Source organism: Ceratotherium simum, chromosome 1 (genome assembly GCF_057802395.1).
Source record: "Ceratotherium simum simum isolate JZ-2026a chromosome 1, ASM5780239v1, whole genome shotgun sequence".
NCBI lineage: Eukaryota > Metazoa > Chordata > Mammalia > Perissodactyla > Rhinocerotidae > Ceratotherium > Ceratotherium simum.
Window position 1 is genome coordinate 88,529,903 of NC_141900.1, and position 20,159 is coordinate 88,550,061.

The 20,159-nt window shown below is 40.6% G+C and overlaps 1 protein-coding gene across 1 annotated transcript in view; it reads right to left on the minus strand.

The window, feature by feature from the left end:
- Positions 1 to 4,224: 4,224 nt before the first annotated feature.
- The window catches only part of CHCHD3 (coiled-coil-helix-coiled-coil-helix domain containing 3), a 268,879-nt gene continuing 252,944 nt past the window's right edge, over positions 4,225 to 20,159 (minus strand). Inside the window, exons 7-8 of the mRNA XM_004430752.3 lie at positions 17,638 to 17,773; positions 4,225 to 4,963 (exon numbers count right to left, since the gene is read on the minus strand). Coding sequence (XP_004430809.1) covers positions 4,940 to 4,963; positions 17,638 to 17,773 — 160 coding nt within the window. The 3' untranslated portion in view covers positions 4,225 to 4,939. The remainder of the gene's footprint in view (positions 4,964 to 17,637; positions 17,774 to 20,159) is intronic.

The window sequence follows — 20,159 nt, forward strand, 5'->3', positions numbered from 1 at the left end:
AACTCACTTCAAGAGGTTTGAAGAATTTCATTAAATTGAGGCATAGCTGTTTTCCATTTAGAGTTGACTTGGTTTGAGGGAGTTTCGGGGACTAAACTTAATATATTGTTTCAATTTTCAGTTCCCAACTGCCTTAAGTGAAAGGCATAAATATAGTGACCATATTTTCTGAATCCAAATTGGGTTTAACACTCCATGGACTGTCCCCTAAAATATGGGACATATCATCATGGTCTAGAGAAGCCAGTGGGTCTATTTGGAAGGTTCAAGACAACTGATAGAAAAGTGGAAGACACTTTTGATTTGGAAGATGACTTTTGCTTTCTCCCCTAAAGCAATTCACGTCTTTTTTTAGGGGTTCTGCCAGCAATATTGAGGCTGGAGGCACCAAGAGAGAGTGGGCACACAACATGAAATACAAAATTTTATCATCTTCAAACATCAGCCTGAAGGTAGAAGAAGATATTAGGTGGCTGGTCATTCTTCTCCCAAACTTAGGATGCAACGACTTCAGCCTTTGGAAGGCAATGGAATTGAAATTTCCTGAAGTTATCTAGTTCTTTGGCCAAAATTCTCAGTGTAAGGGACCTTGTCAGATGAGCAAGGTGACTCTTGTTCCAGGTATGGGGGAACAAATCTACTTTGTCCTTGGTGCTTATCAATTCAATCCACCATCATTCATAAAGGAGTACTGGGGAGCAGCACCAGCTGGGCTCTCCAAGGTAGATCGGGCAGGAGTCAACCTTCTTGGTACATAAGGGCGGCCTTGAAGCTTTCCATTTCGCTGAACCTGAAAAATTACTGACTACTCCAATCTCCCCAGGTCATGAACAGGCTGGGGATGACAGTAAAATGGATATAGTTCTAGATCATCTAAATTGGAATAATTAAAAATGACTTTTCATATTACAGTGGATTTGGAATGACCAAGGCTAGAGAATGAAAAGGAATTTATGGGAATAATGTCGAGCCCTTCTCTCCATACAGCCTTGATCACCAAGAGCCAGTGTTCCATCTTATGGATAGTAAGTGTGTCCTTATCCCCTCCCATTAATTCTCCTTACATCGATTGTTTCAGTCACTGATGGCACCTTCCACATTAGGTGGGCCAAGGGAAAGAGAGCGAGTAAAAACCAAAATTCCCAACATTTTGCATCCTTTTAAGGACCCACTGCGAGAAGAGGCTAAAACAAATGTCTATGATAAATTTAAAAATAAACCGTGGACATGAGTTATCCAGCATGTGTATTGTTCAGACTGGTGCAGGTAACAGCATCAGCACCAAGGTCTCCTGTTGTGTGGGTGGTTCGGATTGTGGGTCTCATTGGCACAAACTGGCTACATGTCCTAGGGAGACATTTCAGAATGGACACAGCCTGTCCCCTGAATAAACTCCCCGGGGCAAGTGACGGGAAACCACTTTTTTGTTCTAATGAGGATCATAAACTATATGAAAAATACAATCCAAGGCCACAGAGAACTAAATACAAATTTATTTCTCTTTTTTCAGAGAATTTAAAAAGCTTAATTTACCTGGTTTATAAATTAAGAACTGCAAATATAAGACACCACTCAATGATAAGAAGTACTAAATACATAACTAGTTTAAGATTTAGGAGGCTGGGTAAGAAAAGGAAGTATCGAAAATCACTTGCTATAATGCAGAAGAACCAGGGCAGGCTACTGGGCAATGAGAAACTGGAGGGGAAGCGACTTGGCCCAAGAGGCAACAGCATGGAACCCAGAGCAAGAGCCCAGGATCCTGCACCCAAGACAACGCCCTCTGCACTCCCATGTTACCTCTCAGGAGGTGGGCCTGAAAGGCCGAGAAGGGTGAGAAAAATTCAAACACCCAGAAGACATCAGAGGAGGAGATAAAGATGGGAGAGACCGAGAGGGAGAAGCTGAGAAATGGATGAGAACTTGGGGGAGTGAGAGAGAGAAAATGAATGAACATTAACTCCTCATTCAAAGTATTGGCTTTTCAAGAATATTAACTCAAAACAGAATAATCACAGTAAGCTACTGTTACCCTTTCAATTGTTCAACTGCTCTAATTCTTAAATCATGAGAAGGTCAGCGCCTATGGCTCCCTGAAACGGGGGAAAGACAATTATCCTGTGGGTTTCTGGCAAAAGCAGTTAAATCTGTGAACTGAAAGATATCAAGCTAAGAACCACAGGTTCCCAACTCCTAAGCCAGAGAAGCTGAAGACATCTGGCTGCTTGTTCAGTTCTAAGCAAAATACCGCTTAGAGCTGCTGTAGAGGGGAGTCTCATTGGTTGACCAGCAGTTCACAAGCATCTGGCTTTTAGCAGTCCACATTTGCTAATAATAACAACTAGTCAATAATTTTTTAAACCATTGCACATTAGCAAATTTTCTGTAATAAGTTATTGACTTTTCAAAGAAATGTCTTTGTGCTGGTTCGACCCAGCTGTCTTCTAGAAGTTCACCAGACATTTGTTTAGTGTGACAACATCTGACCAGCTTTCAAGATACTTTATTCTTCTTGGCTTCATGAGCTAAGCTTTTTGTAGTTCAAGGTGTGTCACTCCCATGAGCCTCATATAAATCACCATGTTCTTCCCAGTACTTGTCCTAAAGTTAGCAGTGACCTGGACAGGATTGTGATGCAATCAGCAGGAAGGACTCCAATGGTGCAGAAAAAGGCATCATCTCACCCTTATTTCTCCAAAGGTGCTGCCTTTCCCCCTTGTACCCATCATGTTTATCAGAATAATAAGTTAATAACTTGTGCTGGGAGAGAGATGTCCTGACAAACCATCCTCCCCTTCTGGTGGCCTTTAAATGCCTGACTCTTCAGTGCTGCATTTCTCTGGCAGTGACAAGACTGGCAGCCTGGGAATGTGCCAAGATCTTGGCTTTAAATTGCAAAACAAAACAGTATAGGAAGGAATCTGTGAGTTAGCTTATTTGCAAACACTACAGCAAGTCACCGTGTAAACATGTGTTTTTGTGTACCTATTATTTCTCCCAGGCAGTTACCTGGATGCCATCCTGATAGTGCCAAAATGTGCTGCTCCTCAAGTTACCAATGCTTCCTTCGCTCACACTTAAATGAAAGCAGTCTATTTTGCACCATTAAAAAAACAAAAACAAAACCAAAAACTTTCATTAAAGAGTAATCACAGAGCCTCTCAGTAATTATGGTAGGAGTGTCCCCAATGTCATTCAGAATCAACATCAGGTTTACAGGTATGTCCACAAGTGTACATGAAGATGCCATTCAAATGGAGCCAACTTGGGAATTTAGATGAATAAGAAGCCACACTTACATTTAAGCGGGTTGGTTGAAATTTTCCCAATATAAGCTATATTCATCCCGATGTTCTCTAAGTAAAAGTTATGTGGATATTCTTTTTCCATGCCCCCAACTCCAAATACAGGTTTACTGAATACTCACACAAACCAACAACAACATACACTGGACCCGACCAAATGTACGTGGAAAGCATTTTGACTCTTTGCCATTAGCCTACAAAGCAGGTTCTTCCATTTTCCCCCCAACTGACAGTTGAAGCAGCTGAGGCTGGTATGGTAAGGTGACCTGGTTAGGTCCCACAGCAGAGCCACAGTCTGAACACAGATGCACCTGACTCCAGAGCCTGTATTCTAAATCATGTTGCTAAATTCTCTCTGTAACAAAATAAAAATAAAATAAAAATTCTACATGACAAAAGATATTTAGATGACATCATGGAGCACTGGCATTTTCTCCTCCATCTATTTCCGGGAAAGACCTTTCCATGTAGCTTCAATGTGAATACTGATTTCCAATTTACCAAAGTCCAAGAGTGAAGCACCAAGGGAGTTATAACCAGAAAGTTTCAATGGAATTGGAAAGAGGAAAAACTTTTTATTTTTTATTTTTTTTTTAACATTATCATAGTATTGCAGGGTCAGAAGTTCCTAACCAAGGTTATCTAATCTAACTCTCGCCCCTGGCAGGATGACTTAAGCCATCCCAAAGAAAGGAAGGTTCAAGCAATTCGTAAAGATCTTAGTGAATCCACCCTACCTGAGAGGCAAGTTGTAAGCATCGCTTGCCTGTCTGAGGATCTGGAAAGTGTTATGGAGCTTTTTAGAGGAACAGTACAGCACAAATGCAAATTAGTAACGATATAAATCAATGCAGTTCCCCTAAGTATAACCACCTAACCCAGAGAAAGGAACACGCGAGGCCCCAGGCTACAATGCCAGTCTTTGTCAGAAAATATATTTATTATTGATAGTGAGTGAAGTAAAGATGTCACTATTCATGATGGAGAAGAGGTTGTATAAGCCAAGGCTGCCTTTATGTTGATAAAAAATGCCTTATTTCACTTGTAATCATAAACATTATTCCAGTAAAAGAGGTACATTTTCTCTCCTTTTTGTCTTCTTACTTACATGATCACCATAATAAGTTAAAAATGAAACAGCTCTCATACAGTCAAGGGAGAAAAGAAAAAGAGAGAAACCCAACATGCCACACCCCACAGCCTAGACAATTCCGCCCAGCACCGCTGGCACAAGACTGAGGTTTTCTGCCCTCTCCTCTCCCCACTCCAAGTACCTTAGCCCCCAGCCCAGCCCCCAAGCTTTGTTGGAGTGCGTTCACCAAATGATGGAGCTTGATTAGAAGAGAAAGTTGCACAGAAAGTACAAAAGGTGGAGAGGGCCACCTTTCTCTTTTCATCATCATGGATGGGGTTTACTGACACTGTGGCCTGCCCTTGATGGCTGATCCCTGATCTAGCCTGTGGCTTTTCAAATCGTTGCTGATCAAATTGTGATAGGCTTCTGTCGAATCTGCTCTCTGGTGCTTCTCCGTAATGGTCTTCTCTTTAAATGGATTACTTTCTCACTAGGAAAAAAAAATGTTCCACCTCTGGAATTAACGTTGAAGGAGTTTTGCTTGTTCTACAAGTTGATTTTATCCTCCCTTCTCAAGCATGCTCTGCAAGAGAAATAGAAAACATAAGTTTTACCACCAGAAGCAGAGGACCAAAAAACGGCAGTAACAATTTAGTACTATTTGAATTGCTTTTCAAAGATCTACTTCAAAAACACATAAAGCAAGGCATATGCTGCTTGGTCTCGAAACACTACTACCTTTAATGAACACTGTTGCTTAATCATGTATAATCTCCAAATGACCCCTCACCCCACCATACCAACCCTGAATCCTAAGGGTGAGCACGGCCTGGATCGTGGGGGCTGGGGGGAGTGTGTGCGCCATCTCACTACCCTGGACAATTGGAAATGTGTGGAAGCATTTCTGGTGGCCACAGGGACTGGGGGAAAGCTACCACCAAGGTGGCAGGGGTTGGGGGTGGGGGGTGGAGTGGAGGTTAAACCCCAAAGGCTCTGGGAGGTGAAGTCAAGATTCTCTCCCAGAAACCTCTGCTCACACTAGGCAGAATGTAGATGTTCATGAGCTCATAATGCCGAGCTACAAAGATAAACATCTATTCTCAAATTGCAGAAATAGCCCCTACATTCTATTTAGTGAGTTATTTTTGTGGGTGGTGTGGGGAATGGTAGACAGGAAGCATTCTTCTATTTTCCTTCCAGTTTTATTGAGAAATAATTGACATACATCACTGTACAAGGTTTAAGGTGTACAGCATACCTTAGGTTTGATTTACATATATTGTGAAATGATTACCACAATAGGTTAGTTAATATCCATCATCTCATATAGATATAATAAAAAGAAAAGAAAAAAAATTCTCCTTGTGATGAGAACTCTTAGGATATACTCTCAACAACTTTCCTATATATCATACAGCAGTGTTAACTATAGCCATCATGTTGTACAATACATCCCTATGACTTATTTATCTTATAACTGGAAGTTCGTGCCTTTTGACCATCTCCCTTCAATTCCCCCTCCTCCCACCTCACCTCTGGTAACCACAAATCTGATTTCTTGTCCTATGAGTTTCGTAGAGTTTTTTAAATTTTTGTTTTTAGATTCCACATATAAATGAAGATCATATAGTATTTGTCTTTCTGTGTCTGACTTATTTCACTTAGCATAATGTCATCAAGGTCCATCCATGTTGTTGCACATGGTAGGATTTCCTTGCTTTTTCGTGGCTGAATGATATTCCCGTGTGTGTATGTGTGTGTATCTCACAACTTCTTTATTCATTTATCCATTGATAATGCTGCTATGAATGTGGCAGTGTAGATATCTTTTCAGTGGGTGTTTTCATTTCCTTTGGATATATTCCCTGAAGAGGAATTGCTGGATCATATAGTAGCTCTGTTTTCAATTTTTTGAGAATCTTCCATACTGTTTTCCATAGTGGTTGTACCAATTTCTCCATAGTGCACAAGGATTCCTTCTTCTCCACACCCACGCCAGCATTTGTTATTTCTCGTCTTTTTGATGATGGCCATTCTAACAGGTGAGAGGTGATATCTCGTTGTAGTTTTAATTTGCACATCCCTAATGACTAGTGCTATTAAGCATCTTTTCAAGTACTTGTTGGCCATTCGTATGTCTTTTTTTGGAAAAATGTCTATTCAGGTCCTTTTGCCCATTTTTTAATTGGATTTTTTTTTCCCCTATTGAGTTGTATTTCTGTATACATTTTGGGTATTAGATATCCCTTATCAGATATATGGTTTGCAAATATTTCTTCCCATTCTGTAGGTTGTCTTTCTTTTGTTGTGCAGAAGCTTTTTAGTTTGATGTAGTCCCACTTATTTCTTTTTTATTTTGTTGCTTGTGTTCTAGGTGTGATTTCCAAAAAATCATTACCAAGACCCATGTCAAGGAGCTTTTTTTCCTATGTTTTCTTCTAGGAGTTTCATGGTTTCAGGTCTTAAACATTTAAGTCTTTAATCTATTTTGAGTTAAATTTTGTGAGTGGTGTAAGACAGGGGTCTAGTTTCATTCTTTTACATGTGAATATCCAATTTTCCTAGCACCATTTACTGAAAGGATTGTCTTTTCTCCATTGAGTATTCTTGGCTCCCTTTTCAAATATTAGTTGACTGTTTAAGCTTGGGTTTATTTCTGGGCTCTCGATTCTGTTCCACTGGTCTATTTGTCTATTTTTATGCCAGTACCATACTGTTTTAATGTCTGTAGCTTTATAATATAGCTTGAAATCAGGAAATGTGATGCCTCCTGCTTTGTTCTTCTTTTGCAGTATTCCTTTGGCTATTCGAGGTCTTTCGTGGTTCTATAAATTTTAGGAATGTTTTTTCTACTTCTGTAAAAAAATGCCAGTGGGATCTTGATAAGGATTGCATTGAATCTATACATAGCTTTTGGTAGTATTGACATTTTAACAATATTAATTCTTCTAATCCATGAACACAGGATACCTTTTCATTTATTTGTGTCTTCTTTGATTTCTTTCATCAATATCTTACAGTTTTCAGAGTAGAGATCTTTTACCTCCTCGGTCAAATTTATTCCTAAGCATTTTACTGTTTTTGGTGCTGTTGTAAATGGGATTGCTTTCTTTTTCAGAAAATTTGTTTTTAGTGTGTAGAAAGGCTATTGATTTTTTTATGTTAATTTTGTATCCTGCAACTTTACTAAATTCATTAATTAGTTCTAACAGTTCTTTGGTTGAGTCTTTAGGATTTTCTATATATAAAATCCTAGACAGGAAGCATTCTTAACTATCAGATTAAAATTCTATAGCTGGGGCATGGGGTATACTGTCTCCTTTCTTAGGAATCTTTAAGAAGACAAAAGCAATCCTTTCCCCTTTAGTTTTGAAATTACTCAGGAAGAGGAGGCTAGCTCAGGCCTAAGGTTGCCTCTAATCTGCTTATACCTTCTCCCCTCCATCCCTCATCCTTCCAGCCACTTATTCACCCAGCTCTTAACTGAGCTCCCAACTAGGTTCTCACTGCATTGAGTTGGGTGCTTTGGGATAACCAACACACACACTCATGGAAAATTAAGGCATAATACAGAGTAATAATTTGTTATTTTTAAAAATATATTTGCTAAATAAATGCTAAAAATTTACTTTATTGAATAAGTAATACATACACACAATATAAAATTCAAGAACAGAAAGATATACAGGAAAAAGTCATTATTTCCTTCCTCCTATTTCCCAGTTTCTTATGTACTCTTCCAGGTAATAGCTCAAAAGAGGAGTGGTTGTGCCTAGTTCAGAAGGAGTGAACTGTCTACAGCTGGAGTGATCAGAGAAGGCTCCTCAGATGATCGTTCACTATGGAGAGAACATAGACAGAAGGATTGGGGGTGGGGCTGGGGAGGGGCAAGTGTGGGAAGCAGTGGCAAAGATTCAGAGGCAGGAACAAGCCCAGTATGTATGGAGGACAGAGGAGGGAGACAGGCCTAGCCAGAGGAAAGGATGGGCACTCAGGAGGTACCAAGGAAAAGAGTGTAAAAAGGGCCCAGAGGGAATGCCAGGCTGACATACTTCCTGTTGGCCACTGAAAAAACCTGGGAATCCAATATATGTCTTTAAATAGGAGAACATCATTTAGGAAGGTTACCCTGACATCCTTAGCATAATGGACCCAATAGAGGAGAGTATGGAGGCTGGAACACCAGGGAGAAGGCAGATTAGAAACCAAGCAAGGGCGGGACAAGAAATAGACAGAGCCATAAAAAGACACAGGAAGAAAAAGAGTGATGGTGAGACCTAAGGGATGGTGGATCCTCAGTGACAGGGAGAATGATGGTGTCACCAAGTGAAGCAGGTAAGTCAGTGGGAGAAGTCAGCCTGGGAATGAGGAAGATGACTTAAATTTTGGGTTTGTGAGTCTGGGATGATGGTGAGACATCCCAGAAGGAAATGTCTAGAAGGAAGTTGCAGCCTTGGGAAGAGAGATCAAAGGTCTTTAGAGATAAAGATTTAAGGTCAAAAATGAAGAAAAATGATTGAAATAAAGGCACAGAACAGAAAGAGTAGAAGGACATATAAGTATGTTGGGTCACAGAAGCACAAGATGGATAGATGATCCTAAAGAATCCATGGTGATAGGTTCCTAAGAAGTCTATGTCCATAGGGTACAAAAGAAGAATAGATATAAAAGCAAGCAAACTAGTTTGGAGAGAATACAGATAGAAATGGTCAGAAAAGATAACGATTCAGTCAAGGAAATCAGAAAAGCTAGATGCATGTAAGAGAAAACAGGAAAGAAAAAGCAGATTAAGTGGAAGACTCTGCTCAACAGAGTTGTCTTGTGGAACCAACACTGGGATGGAGGCTTCTCTTAAACACATCATTCATATTAGCTCTTGTTTTGTTGGAAAAATTAAAAATTGAGCACCTACCATGGAGAATCAGACCAGGAAATGTTACAGTATCATTTATCCTCACACCATTGTGACCTGATCTGTGTAAGTCTCTCCAACTCCAAGGACAGGAAGCTCTATAAATGCCAGATATTTAGACAACCTTGCCACAACATAACTTACTAGTACAAAAGAGAAGTCAGTGTAAAGCAGATCTATACTGAGCCCACCTGAGGGCAGTTAGTTACTAAAGAAAATGATCATTTTATGAATGATGCCATTTTGTACGTTATGTGTTAACTAGTTTCTTCAACACACCAACAGAAACTTGAAGCTGTTATCTGCCTGGTCAAGATTACCTGGCTGCGCCTCACTCTACAGTTTAGGTCCTTTGGTTACAGAGACAGCCATGTGACAACGAGAACCTCTTTTCAAATGCTGCAAAATAATCTGCAGTGACCACAACATAATGAGAGCAGTACTTAATGTCCCTCGAGTCTAGAGAATCTTCTTACTATTCCTCTCCCTGCAGCCTCAACCAAATCCAGAAAGGTAATTTCTCAGCCAGATCATACAATGCTGAGAATGTCAGACTCTCTTTAAGAGAGACGAGCTGGCCCCTGGCTGGTGTGAAGAACAGTGGGCCAGTCTAACATAAAGACACTAAAAGAATACTTTGGAAAAAATATAAAAGAGAAGTAACCACATTCACAAAATACCCTGCCACATGTTTTATAATTCTAATCCTCAAAGATAGCATGGCAGTTCAGCTGATTCACGGGTGACTCTTTGAAGACACAAGGGACAAGCTTGTGTCTTCCGGGATTGGTCTATACACAGGTTGTCAAACTGCATTCAGTTGCCACCGAAGGGTGGCAGAGGTGGTACAAAACTGCCTCGCTTCTGTCAGAGACGTTAACAAATACAATGTCAAGTCCAATTTTAAAAAAGATGAATTAACTGGTAAAACATTCTGTGCTATTACTATATCACAAGTATGCAATAAAATCTGCTCACACTCAGACCTAAGGGCCCTTGGCTGGAGGGATCCTGAGGCCTGGTAGGATCTATGTCATTTAGCATCCACCTTATAGGTTCTCCTACCATCTCTGCATCGGTTCTGTAAGTAGCTGCTGTTGGGCTGAATTTCAACACTGCATAAATTTACCACTGCATAAATTAACATAGGAAATTCCCCAAAGAATCAGGGAGAAGATTTGCAAGTTATAAAAAATTGCTTCCTTCATTTAAGGAACTGCTAATACTTAATCTTAATGTGGAGAAAGAAATTCCTTGCATTTGCTCATCAATTCACGTATTTGAGCCTGCAGAAACTCCTTTTATAAACAGCTGGGTTAATTTTACCTAAAGGAGAGAACAGTTCAGACATCGACACTGCTCTTTTCCCAAGTCTCTTTCTGATTGCACCCACTGAGGAAGGAACAACTGGCAGCTCACACTGTCAGACAGAACAGTGCCCCCGGAGACCAGAGATTGTGTGTCATTTCCATTTATTAAAACCATCTTAACTGTTTTCCTCCAATATTTTTGTTACACAGTAATCTCATCAACTGAGTTTTGAATTATAGCTTTCTTGGAGGGGTTGACTATCACAGCAGTGTGTCAGCTACTGGTTGTCTCAATATATTTAAGAGAAATTATGGCAACCCTGGATTGCTAAACAATCATGACGAGAATAAAAATAGTTTTCTTTTTTCTAAAAAGATACCACTCAGAGTGCTGGTCTCTGGCTAAGCTTACCCAGAATCTCAGCAAGATTTCAAAAGACCTAATAAGGCTGGGGATGCAAGTAGGAAGGTTTACAGAGGCAAGGTTTAGGGGGGGAAACTAAAATGGGAACAGATCCTGGGTGTACCTTTTTACTAAGGAGGGACAGGAAAAATGGAGAGTGGAAGAGAATGGAGCTGTGATGAGGAATAGGGAGTGGGAAAGACAGAATGAGAAGAGGGTGAGATAGAAGCAAAAGTAACCAATAAATTCAATTTATGAGTAGCACAAAGCGAGCTTTGCCTGTGTACCCAGTACTACCCGTGACCCCATGAAAATCTGATTAGCTAATTCATTTTGTTTTCAATATCTGTCTATTCCCCTCAGCAAGTGCTGTTCTTTATTGTTCCTACTTTGGAGGAAACAAAAGTTAACTTTTTTTATGCCTGGATCTTGTTTCATATTTTCTATGACAAACGCTCTGTGTAATATTCAAATTAAGCTACAAGTAAAACTGTTTATACAACTTGCTGCAATAACAGACAAAACACTAACATATAGCAGTTCTAACTCTTGAAGGATAAGCACCAGAAAAGAAATACCTATCAAGAAAAATGAAAGTCTATTACCATGGTAATATTTCTTCTATTAAACCTGGATTAAAGAAAATGTCATAAAGCAACTATTACTCTCAGAAAGTGGTTTAGAAAAGGATTCCTAAGATGGAAGAGGCTGGGGTAACAAATTTAAAGTTTGGCATTTAGTTTGCTTTGATGTGACTCCAAACTCAAAGGGCCGCCCCACCGAAGCATGAGAAACCTATTATGGAACGCACATGTGTCATCCTAAGGATGAGCGGCCCAGCTGGGTGACTAATAAATGTCATCAGGTGATGATGATAAAGAAGCTTTCAAACACAATAAAAACATGCTCCCGTAGGTCTTCCCAGAAAGTTAACCTTCTAGATTTATCTTTGTGCTCCCCGAAGGTGGCTGTCTGTGTGCATCAGAAGCAACTATGTAAGGAGACGGACCCTGATGTGGGTCAGGGGATGGGAGCCCCTGAGCCACAGAGCCAAGGGAGGGTCTCATCACAATTGTGAGCCGGCCAGGGGACCCTGTAACTTTGGCTGAGTGCCTCTTTCCTCCCTCCCACCCATGAAAACCAGGAGTGGCTCCTCAGCCAGGAGCACCTACAGTTTCAATGGGGGCAAGAGGAGGGGAGAAGAGAACTTCTTTTTTAGGGACTCCCGCCCTCTGTCCAAGACCTCTTCTGATTTGTTCCCGAGGCTGAACTAGGAACCAGTTCCTGAGGTTAGTCTGATTAGACCTCTGCCAGATGGCTCAGACCCGGTAGGCAGTGACAGGTAGTAGCAGCTCCTCATCTCCTGAAACAGGCAAAACAAAGACCCAGCAGGACCTCCGAAAGGTTGAAGGCCTTGAAGGCAGTTCAGGCCAATGGGCTCTAGAGCTGTGGTTCTCAAACTCTGTGTACAGTTACCTAGGGAATGTGTTGCAAGTTCAGATGGCCAGGTCCCTCCTCAGACCTTCTGAATCAGAATCTCCAGGGATGGGGCCAGGCATGTGCATTTAAAATAAACTCCCCAGGTGATTCTGATGCTCACCCACATCTGAGACCTGATATTACAGGGAAGAGAGCACTGGGTTTGGCATCAGGAGCAGGCGATAACTGATCTGGACTCTGCCCCATCTACAGATCACTGAAACTCTCTGGGTGCTCATTTTTCCAAGGGAAACGATGCAATCAGGTTACATGATCTCTAAGGTCCTTCTAGCTCCAATAGCCTATGAGTCTATTAAATCATTTGCATGTAATTTATAGTGCATCTGAAAACAACGATAAAATACAGCTTGCTCTGGCACTAGGTTCTTTCAAGTATTCTGATTTCTAAAGCGACAGCTACTACTATGTTTTTAAGTATTTGAGCCCTGGTCTAACACAAATCCAAGTTATCGGGGAGACAATGTCCTTAAGAAGGCTGACAAATTCTCCCACAGTAAATTCCTCCATATGCACTGATCTTAAGGTCTTCTGTTTCAGAGGTTAACTATAGACTTGGAGGCGTCATTTATATTTTCAAAATGAAGAACTGGGTGCACTAGCCTTCGGATGGAGTAACTTCATATTAGGATTTAGCCTCATTTATCAGGGTCTTGACCCCATGTTCCCCACTACAACCAGGTGACTTTTTGGTCTCCTCTAAGAGACCAGCACGAAGCATACAGGCCTAAGAGGAGGCTGCCTCATTTATATGATGTCCTCATTTTGGTCCTTCCTTCAGCTGGACTTGCTGATTTAAACCTCTGCTGTGGTTTATCAACCCCTAACTGGCCTCCATCCTCTGACTCCAGGCTCCATGCTGAACTCTGTCCTTTGGGCATCTTCTGGGTGTGGCCTTTGCCTCTCAAGGAAAGTCCTGGTCTTTCCTTGGCTCTTGATCCAGCTTCCTGCTCCGTCTCCACAATTCCTCACCACCCAAGGTCCATGGTGCATATGGTGAAAGCCATCATAGTACAAAGGGGCCTAGGGCTGGCTAGAGGTAGACAGCCTGCATTTTCTAATGCAGTTTATTAGCTGGCAGGCTACATTCTGCCAAGGAGCGGTCATACAGGCATTTTTCACTTCGCTGACTTTGGAGAAACCGTGAAACCGTTTTTACCCTCTCCCAGTTCATTCTGCCACGTTGGCTTCCTCAGAGCTGTCAGGAGTACAAGCTTCAAAAAAAGTGTACGTAGTTGTGGGAGGCCAGGCAATAGGCAGACCAATCAGAAGTACAGTTATTCTTCTGAAGTGAAAGCTTCAGGCTGACAGCAAAATCTAGGAGGCAGAGGCACAAACGCTGGAGGTCCCCAGAGCAGGGGTGCTGCCTGTCCCAAATAGCTCATGTCTCTTAATTTGAAGGTGCTCACGACGTGTCTGCCTATGCACACTGCCTCTTGCTCTCATACACAGATACAGAATCAGTCCTAGACTAACAGAGCTGGAAGGCCCTTGTGGATCACCTAGTTCAAACCCTTTATTTACTAAAGAAGAAACTGAAGCCCAGGTCACCACGACTAGACTGGAATGTTAGCTATAGCATTTCCCATAAACCCCACCCTCCAGTGAACACACAATGTTCCCCAAGAGTCCAGACAGCTTCTGTACCTTTCCGTCAACAGCAGCAGGGCCGGGAAAAGGGCTATAATGCTTAGAATTGCTACCTCCTAAGCAGCTGGATTCTGCAAGTAAATTGAGGGGCAGTGGGGTATCCCAGGGAACAAAGGCAATGCAGATCTGACACAAAGCCCTTTCTTCATATTCCCCTTTTATAAATAAAACTTGGGCACATTTTGATCCTCTAGTGGGCAAATACTATTAGCTTCCCATTTTCCCCCTCTCTTCCATGGTCTCCTGTAAGGTAGGTGAGGCAAGACTGAATGGGAATCAGATTTTAACGGTAAAAACAGGTAATTCAATCTTGGGGAGTTTATAGACAGCTACGAGGCTAAGCAGATATGAGAAATAAAAGACACAGAAGTCTATCAACTGATGTCTTCCTACATTTTTAAATGCTGTATCTCATATAGCTAGCCAGTAGCTTTTAAGTCTTAGAAATAATAATTATAGCAATTTAATAATTATCTCTTTACCCTTATGAAGAACACATAACTTAATATACTGGAAGTAACAGTTTAAATGTCTCATGTCAACCCATGAGGAATTGTTTAAGAATAGCTGAAGAAAGATTGATGTGAATAAGTGGATGAATAACGAAGAAAAAGTAAGGCTAAGGAACATCCGGAAATTTTCCTACTGGTAAAACCTATTAGTCTACGGAACAGTGCCCCAAGGGAACCAGTGAAAGCCCAATCTATGAGTCATTCAAAAGTGGATGGATTTGGCTCCTGGAATTATTCCAAGGGGAAAACTCTTGCACTGCGCCGGAAATGGACAACACGACCTAATGTGTTGTTGTTGTGTTTAGTATTTTCCACGTTAGCATGTCCAGCTGGTTCTTTGGATTTAAAGGAAACACAAGAAGGGGAGTTGACCAGTCAGAAACTGCGACAAACGACCATCAGGACCATGTATACTGCAGAAGTCTCTTCTACAACAGGCAGAGTTGGGGTCTCGAGGTTAGAGTGACTTCACAAGGGAAAAAGGAAAACATGGTATTCGAGGAGACGTGACTACTCATGAAATACTAATATAAACCCCCAGTGGCTGCTCTGATGAGGTCTTAAAATGGGGCAGAGCTAACCTACACCTTTGCTTTTGACCTTCATCATCTCACTTTCCTATGTTACCTTCAGTCTCCATCACTACTGAATTTGATCTCCACATTTTCTCCCATCACTTCATAACCACTGTTCACATTTTCTCTCACTGCTTTATTTCCGTATTAGTGGGTAATGGATGTCCTTTCACACACCCAACTCAAAAAACAAACACTACTTATTTTTAAGTTTTTTGTTTTTATGGCAAGGTATATCTTGGTCTAGCTGTTAAATTTACCATCAGTACTTCCCTGGGCTTCAATTCTCTCAACTGTAAAATGGTGAAAATAAAACTTCTCTATTTACATTTCAGGTTGTCATAAAAAACAAGTAAGAGAATGGACATGAAATCACCTTGAAAGCTAAAGTACTATAAAAATACAAGGTATTGTTTCTTGGCTCTTGCCCATTTCAGTGTTGGCCATCTTAGGATAAAAAGGTTTTGGGGACATGAATCTTTTTAATACGACCTGGTGTTATACACTCTCTAATACTTGAAAATGAGAGTCATGAAACAATAGGCACCTGAAACATACTCGCTGAAAGTAGTAATAAATTATATTGCAAATGGGGGGCAAGAAAGTCTTTTGTGGAATCACGGGTAATAATTTGATGCTTTTGGCTGATCTGTTTAGTTGGTTTCAGCATGAAATAATACAACTGAGGAAATAAAGAAAAATACAAGATTTATTGAATACTTTATATAAATGTAATCTCCCCACAACAACACTGGAGATAACATTACCCCAATTCACAGATGAGAAAAATCAAGGCCCAAGGTCAGAGCTAGTAAAAGCAGGGCTTGGATACAAACTCAGATCTGCACAATTTGAACTCTATATTGCACCATGTGGCATATTTGATTTTGTCACAGGTTAACTTTGTTTTATTCTATAAGCATATGCCATTGATCTCATGGAGTATGTGTAGACATACTCCATGAGACACACAATACAAGCCAGACAGGCAGGAGAGAGTCAACACTCCAGATGCCCTTGCAGTTTGCTACTGCAGGTAACGTTACAAACCACACCGTGGAAATAGGCACCGGTGTTAGATCCCAGCGTTGCAGCCATTCTTTGCACTGACTGCACCCCCACCTCAATATGGAACTAATATCAAGGTAGAAAAATCCAAGAGTCCAACTTACAGGTCCCAAGTGCTTCAGTTAGTATTAATATTGAAGGTTGGGGCTTGTTAAGAGCATATCAGAAGCTGTTTTTGACAAATAAAATGTACTAACTTAACATTAGCAACATTACTTCCACCAAAGACCTTTAAAGAAAAGATATCCCTGGCATACTACTAAGAGTTATACAAGTGCTGCGACAAGCAAGAAACAGAAAAAACCCTCAAGCCACTAGGCTTTTAAAGACAACACAGGCTTTCCATAAATTTTGATTATATTTTTCTGCTAGTGTTGCTGTTATTTTCCAGCTATCCAGACAACGCCAACCCTCCCATCAGATATTTATAGAGTGTTGGAAACTTACGCTAAGTGGTATTATTATAACTACAGCAAATTAGGCTGCAGAAAGGCATGCTGTGTAACTCAAATGCTAGATCTGTTGGGTTAGAAGGTCAACTCTAGGGAGTTTGTCAGCAGAAAGAACTAAGGTTTTCAACAATTTCCATTTCTCAGAACAACCTACATCCAACTGTTAAATCAGTTAAATGACAGGCAATTATATAGACCTGCCAGCTTCAGGCTTTATCATTAGCTTTCTAAAGTATATAAATTAGAGAAAATACATGTCCTGTGAACATCATATTATTCTGATATGAAGGATTAAGAGAAGAATATGGCTATGGTATATAAAAGCAATGGAAATTGTTTCCTAAATCCCATCTCTGGCTTCTCTCTCCCTGCCCAATTGAGTGGACTCTACCAACCAGCAGAAGATTGAACGGTGCTCGAAGGGTGGATTTTTGTTTGTCTTTTGTTTTTCTAAACGAAGCCCTCTGACTACTCGCTGTTTATGGACCTGAAGCTGCTGGTCCCTTAGCTTGTATCCTTCTTCCTTGCTGGCTTTGAGTATTGGCCCAGAAATAGGGGGCACTGACCTTGAGGACACAATTATTATAGAACAGAGGACGAAAGTTCAGAGCAACTGGAAAAAGTATTCTTTTAGTAAGAATCTTTTTTTCCTGCAAGTAAATGATTTGAATACAAGGAGAATATGCGTTCTTCCTACAACCACCTAGATGGAAGTTGATTATGACCCAATCAGCTCGTTACAGTCATTCTTGATGATGATGAGTAGTTTGGTTTATAACGTTTTTTCACACACATTAGCCCTTAAGTCCTTACCACTGCGCCATGATGTTGGGCTTTCTATTCTTCTGGTGCCCCAGCAGCTTGGCTTGTACACCCACCTGTTTGGCCTGATTGACGCAGCGCATGTACTGGTTGGCCAGAGCGGAGCAGCTGAGGGTCTGCTGGACATTCTGGCGGTAACACTGGAGAATTTGGGCCTGCAGATCAGCACAGACTGGATGAAACTCATACCGCCTGAAAACAAACACAGGGACCACTGAGACAAACGGTGTTCAGTCACAATAAAGATCAAGGCTAAAGAATGTATAAACCATTAAATAAGAGTGAATGTTGCAAATGTAGAAAAAAGGTTAAGACAAATAATTTTCTTTAATCTTTAAAGAAAGATATCATATAAGGTAAATGATTTCTGTGAAATTAGTTACATTAATTGACATCACCACAAGCCTCTCTGGACACTGTAATGTTCCCACCCAAACCCAAACCTAAATCCTGTGAATGGTGCCAATACTCTTCAGTCCAGCCAGACGCATCAGAAATCTGGGAGCCCTAACTTCTCTCTTTCATTCCCATGTCCAGTTGGTCACAAAGTTTGAGACCCTGCAGTCTGGTCCTCTTTTTCCACAGTCACTGTCATCACATTAATTCCTAATCATTTTTGTCCTGGTTTCCAGCGGTGACCTCCAAATTGGTCTCTCTGTCTCTTAACTCTCACCCTCTATTCCTACATTCCAGAAGAAGGTTCTTCCAGATGGTTCTTTCTAATACACAAATCTGAGACAGTATCTCTCCCTCCTGCTTTCTAAATAAAATACAAGGTCAACAGGCAGGTCTTTCTTTTTTTTTTTTTAAAGATTTTATTTATTTATTTTCCCCCCCAAAGCCCCAGTAGATAGTTGTATGTCACGGCTGCACATCCTTCTAGCTGCTGTATGTGGGACGCGGCCTCAGCATGGCCGGAGAAGCAGCGCGTCGGTGCGCGCCCGGGATCCGAACCCGGGTCGCCAGCAGTGGAGCGCGCTCACTCAACCACCAAGCCACGGGGCCGGCCCCGCAGGTCTTTCTGAATCAAATTCTTCCCCACTTGCTAGCCTTAATTCCTCACCTTGTGCAATGCTGCAGCCTAACCAAACCACTTTCAGGGATTGGTTCTTACATGTCTCCTTCAAATCTTTGCTCACGCTGCTCTTGATTTTGGAAGTGCTTTGCACCCAAACTCCCACCCATTCCTATATAACTGGAAAATACTTACTCATCTTTCAATTCTTGAGCTAAGTATGGAAGTGGAACCTTCTCTATACAGCTTTCCCTAGCTCTCCCCATTGTGGTACAGTATATCATTCCCCTTATGGTGACTCCACTGATCCTGTATTAACTTCTTGCACCATGCACTTAGTAGTGAAAACACTATAGTCTAGCGCAATTTACTAGTCTACATTTACTAGAATACAAATCTCAAGAAGTAAGGACTGTGTTTTATTTTCTTTGTGAGCTCAGCTGTTGATATGACTTCCTCTAACAGAAATCATGCAATAAATTGTTGAGAATACAAACGGGTGGAGAGAAAAACTTTTTAAATTCCCTGAGCTACAATTTTACTAATTATACTTACAAATCTCCGATTTTAGCTCGATTTCTTTCAATGAATATGCAGTACCAAACAAATGCTTCCAAAAAGCTTATAATATACATTTGAAAAATGATAATAAAAAAATAAACCAAATGAATTACACAAATGAAAATGAAGTATTCTTGTTAAGATGGTAGAGGAACTTGGATTATAAGGGGTAAACACACACAGAGGAAATATGTAATATTATCACTTTTAATCTAGAAATTCATGTATATTTTTCAAATTAGTTTTGCTTAATGCAAAAGGTTGCCAGTCTTTCATTATCAGTTCTTTTTTTGAAATTTAAATTTTGTTATTTCCATAGTAATCTTGAAATAGCATTATTTTAAATTTAATGGGTTCTAAAAAACCCCTAGAGAACACAGGAGCAATATTTCTCATCAATAAGGAAACCCCTGGGTGACAATCTGTCTCCTCATTACTTTTATCCAACACACTAAGCTAATATATATTTTGCCAGAGTAGAAACTGAAATGCAAACTATGTTAGTGGTCCCTGAGGGAATTTACTTTCTACTACCATTTAAAGAAAGCAGACATACAGGGAAAAAATAATCCCACAAATTTTACCTAACATTGCTTTTACTTTTTCATTCATTACCTTACTGCTTTACCAAATACCTAAGATTGGGATTAAATCCAATCCCAGGAGTTTTAATTCTCTTTAAGATTTCAAAGTTCAGATGTCTGTGAATCTTTCTAGACACAGATTTCCCCAATCCTCTACCATGAACATCAGCATCTAGAAGTAGTCAGCTGTGCTTCAAAGAGTAGAAGCACAGACACCAATGACTGATTATAGTAAGCCACACATGTGGATAAATATTGAATAAAATACGATTAAGCATTAGGTCAACTGAACCTAGCAAATATATGACTAATGCCTGTATTAGCTCATGGGAAATCAGGGTTACATTCTATCCTAGTGTTGAGGACCATCGTCCCTCCAATATACCTTAGATTTAAGAGCAGGGGGAAGGAAGCAGGG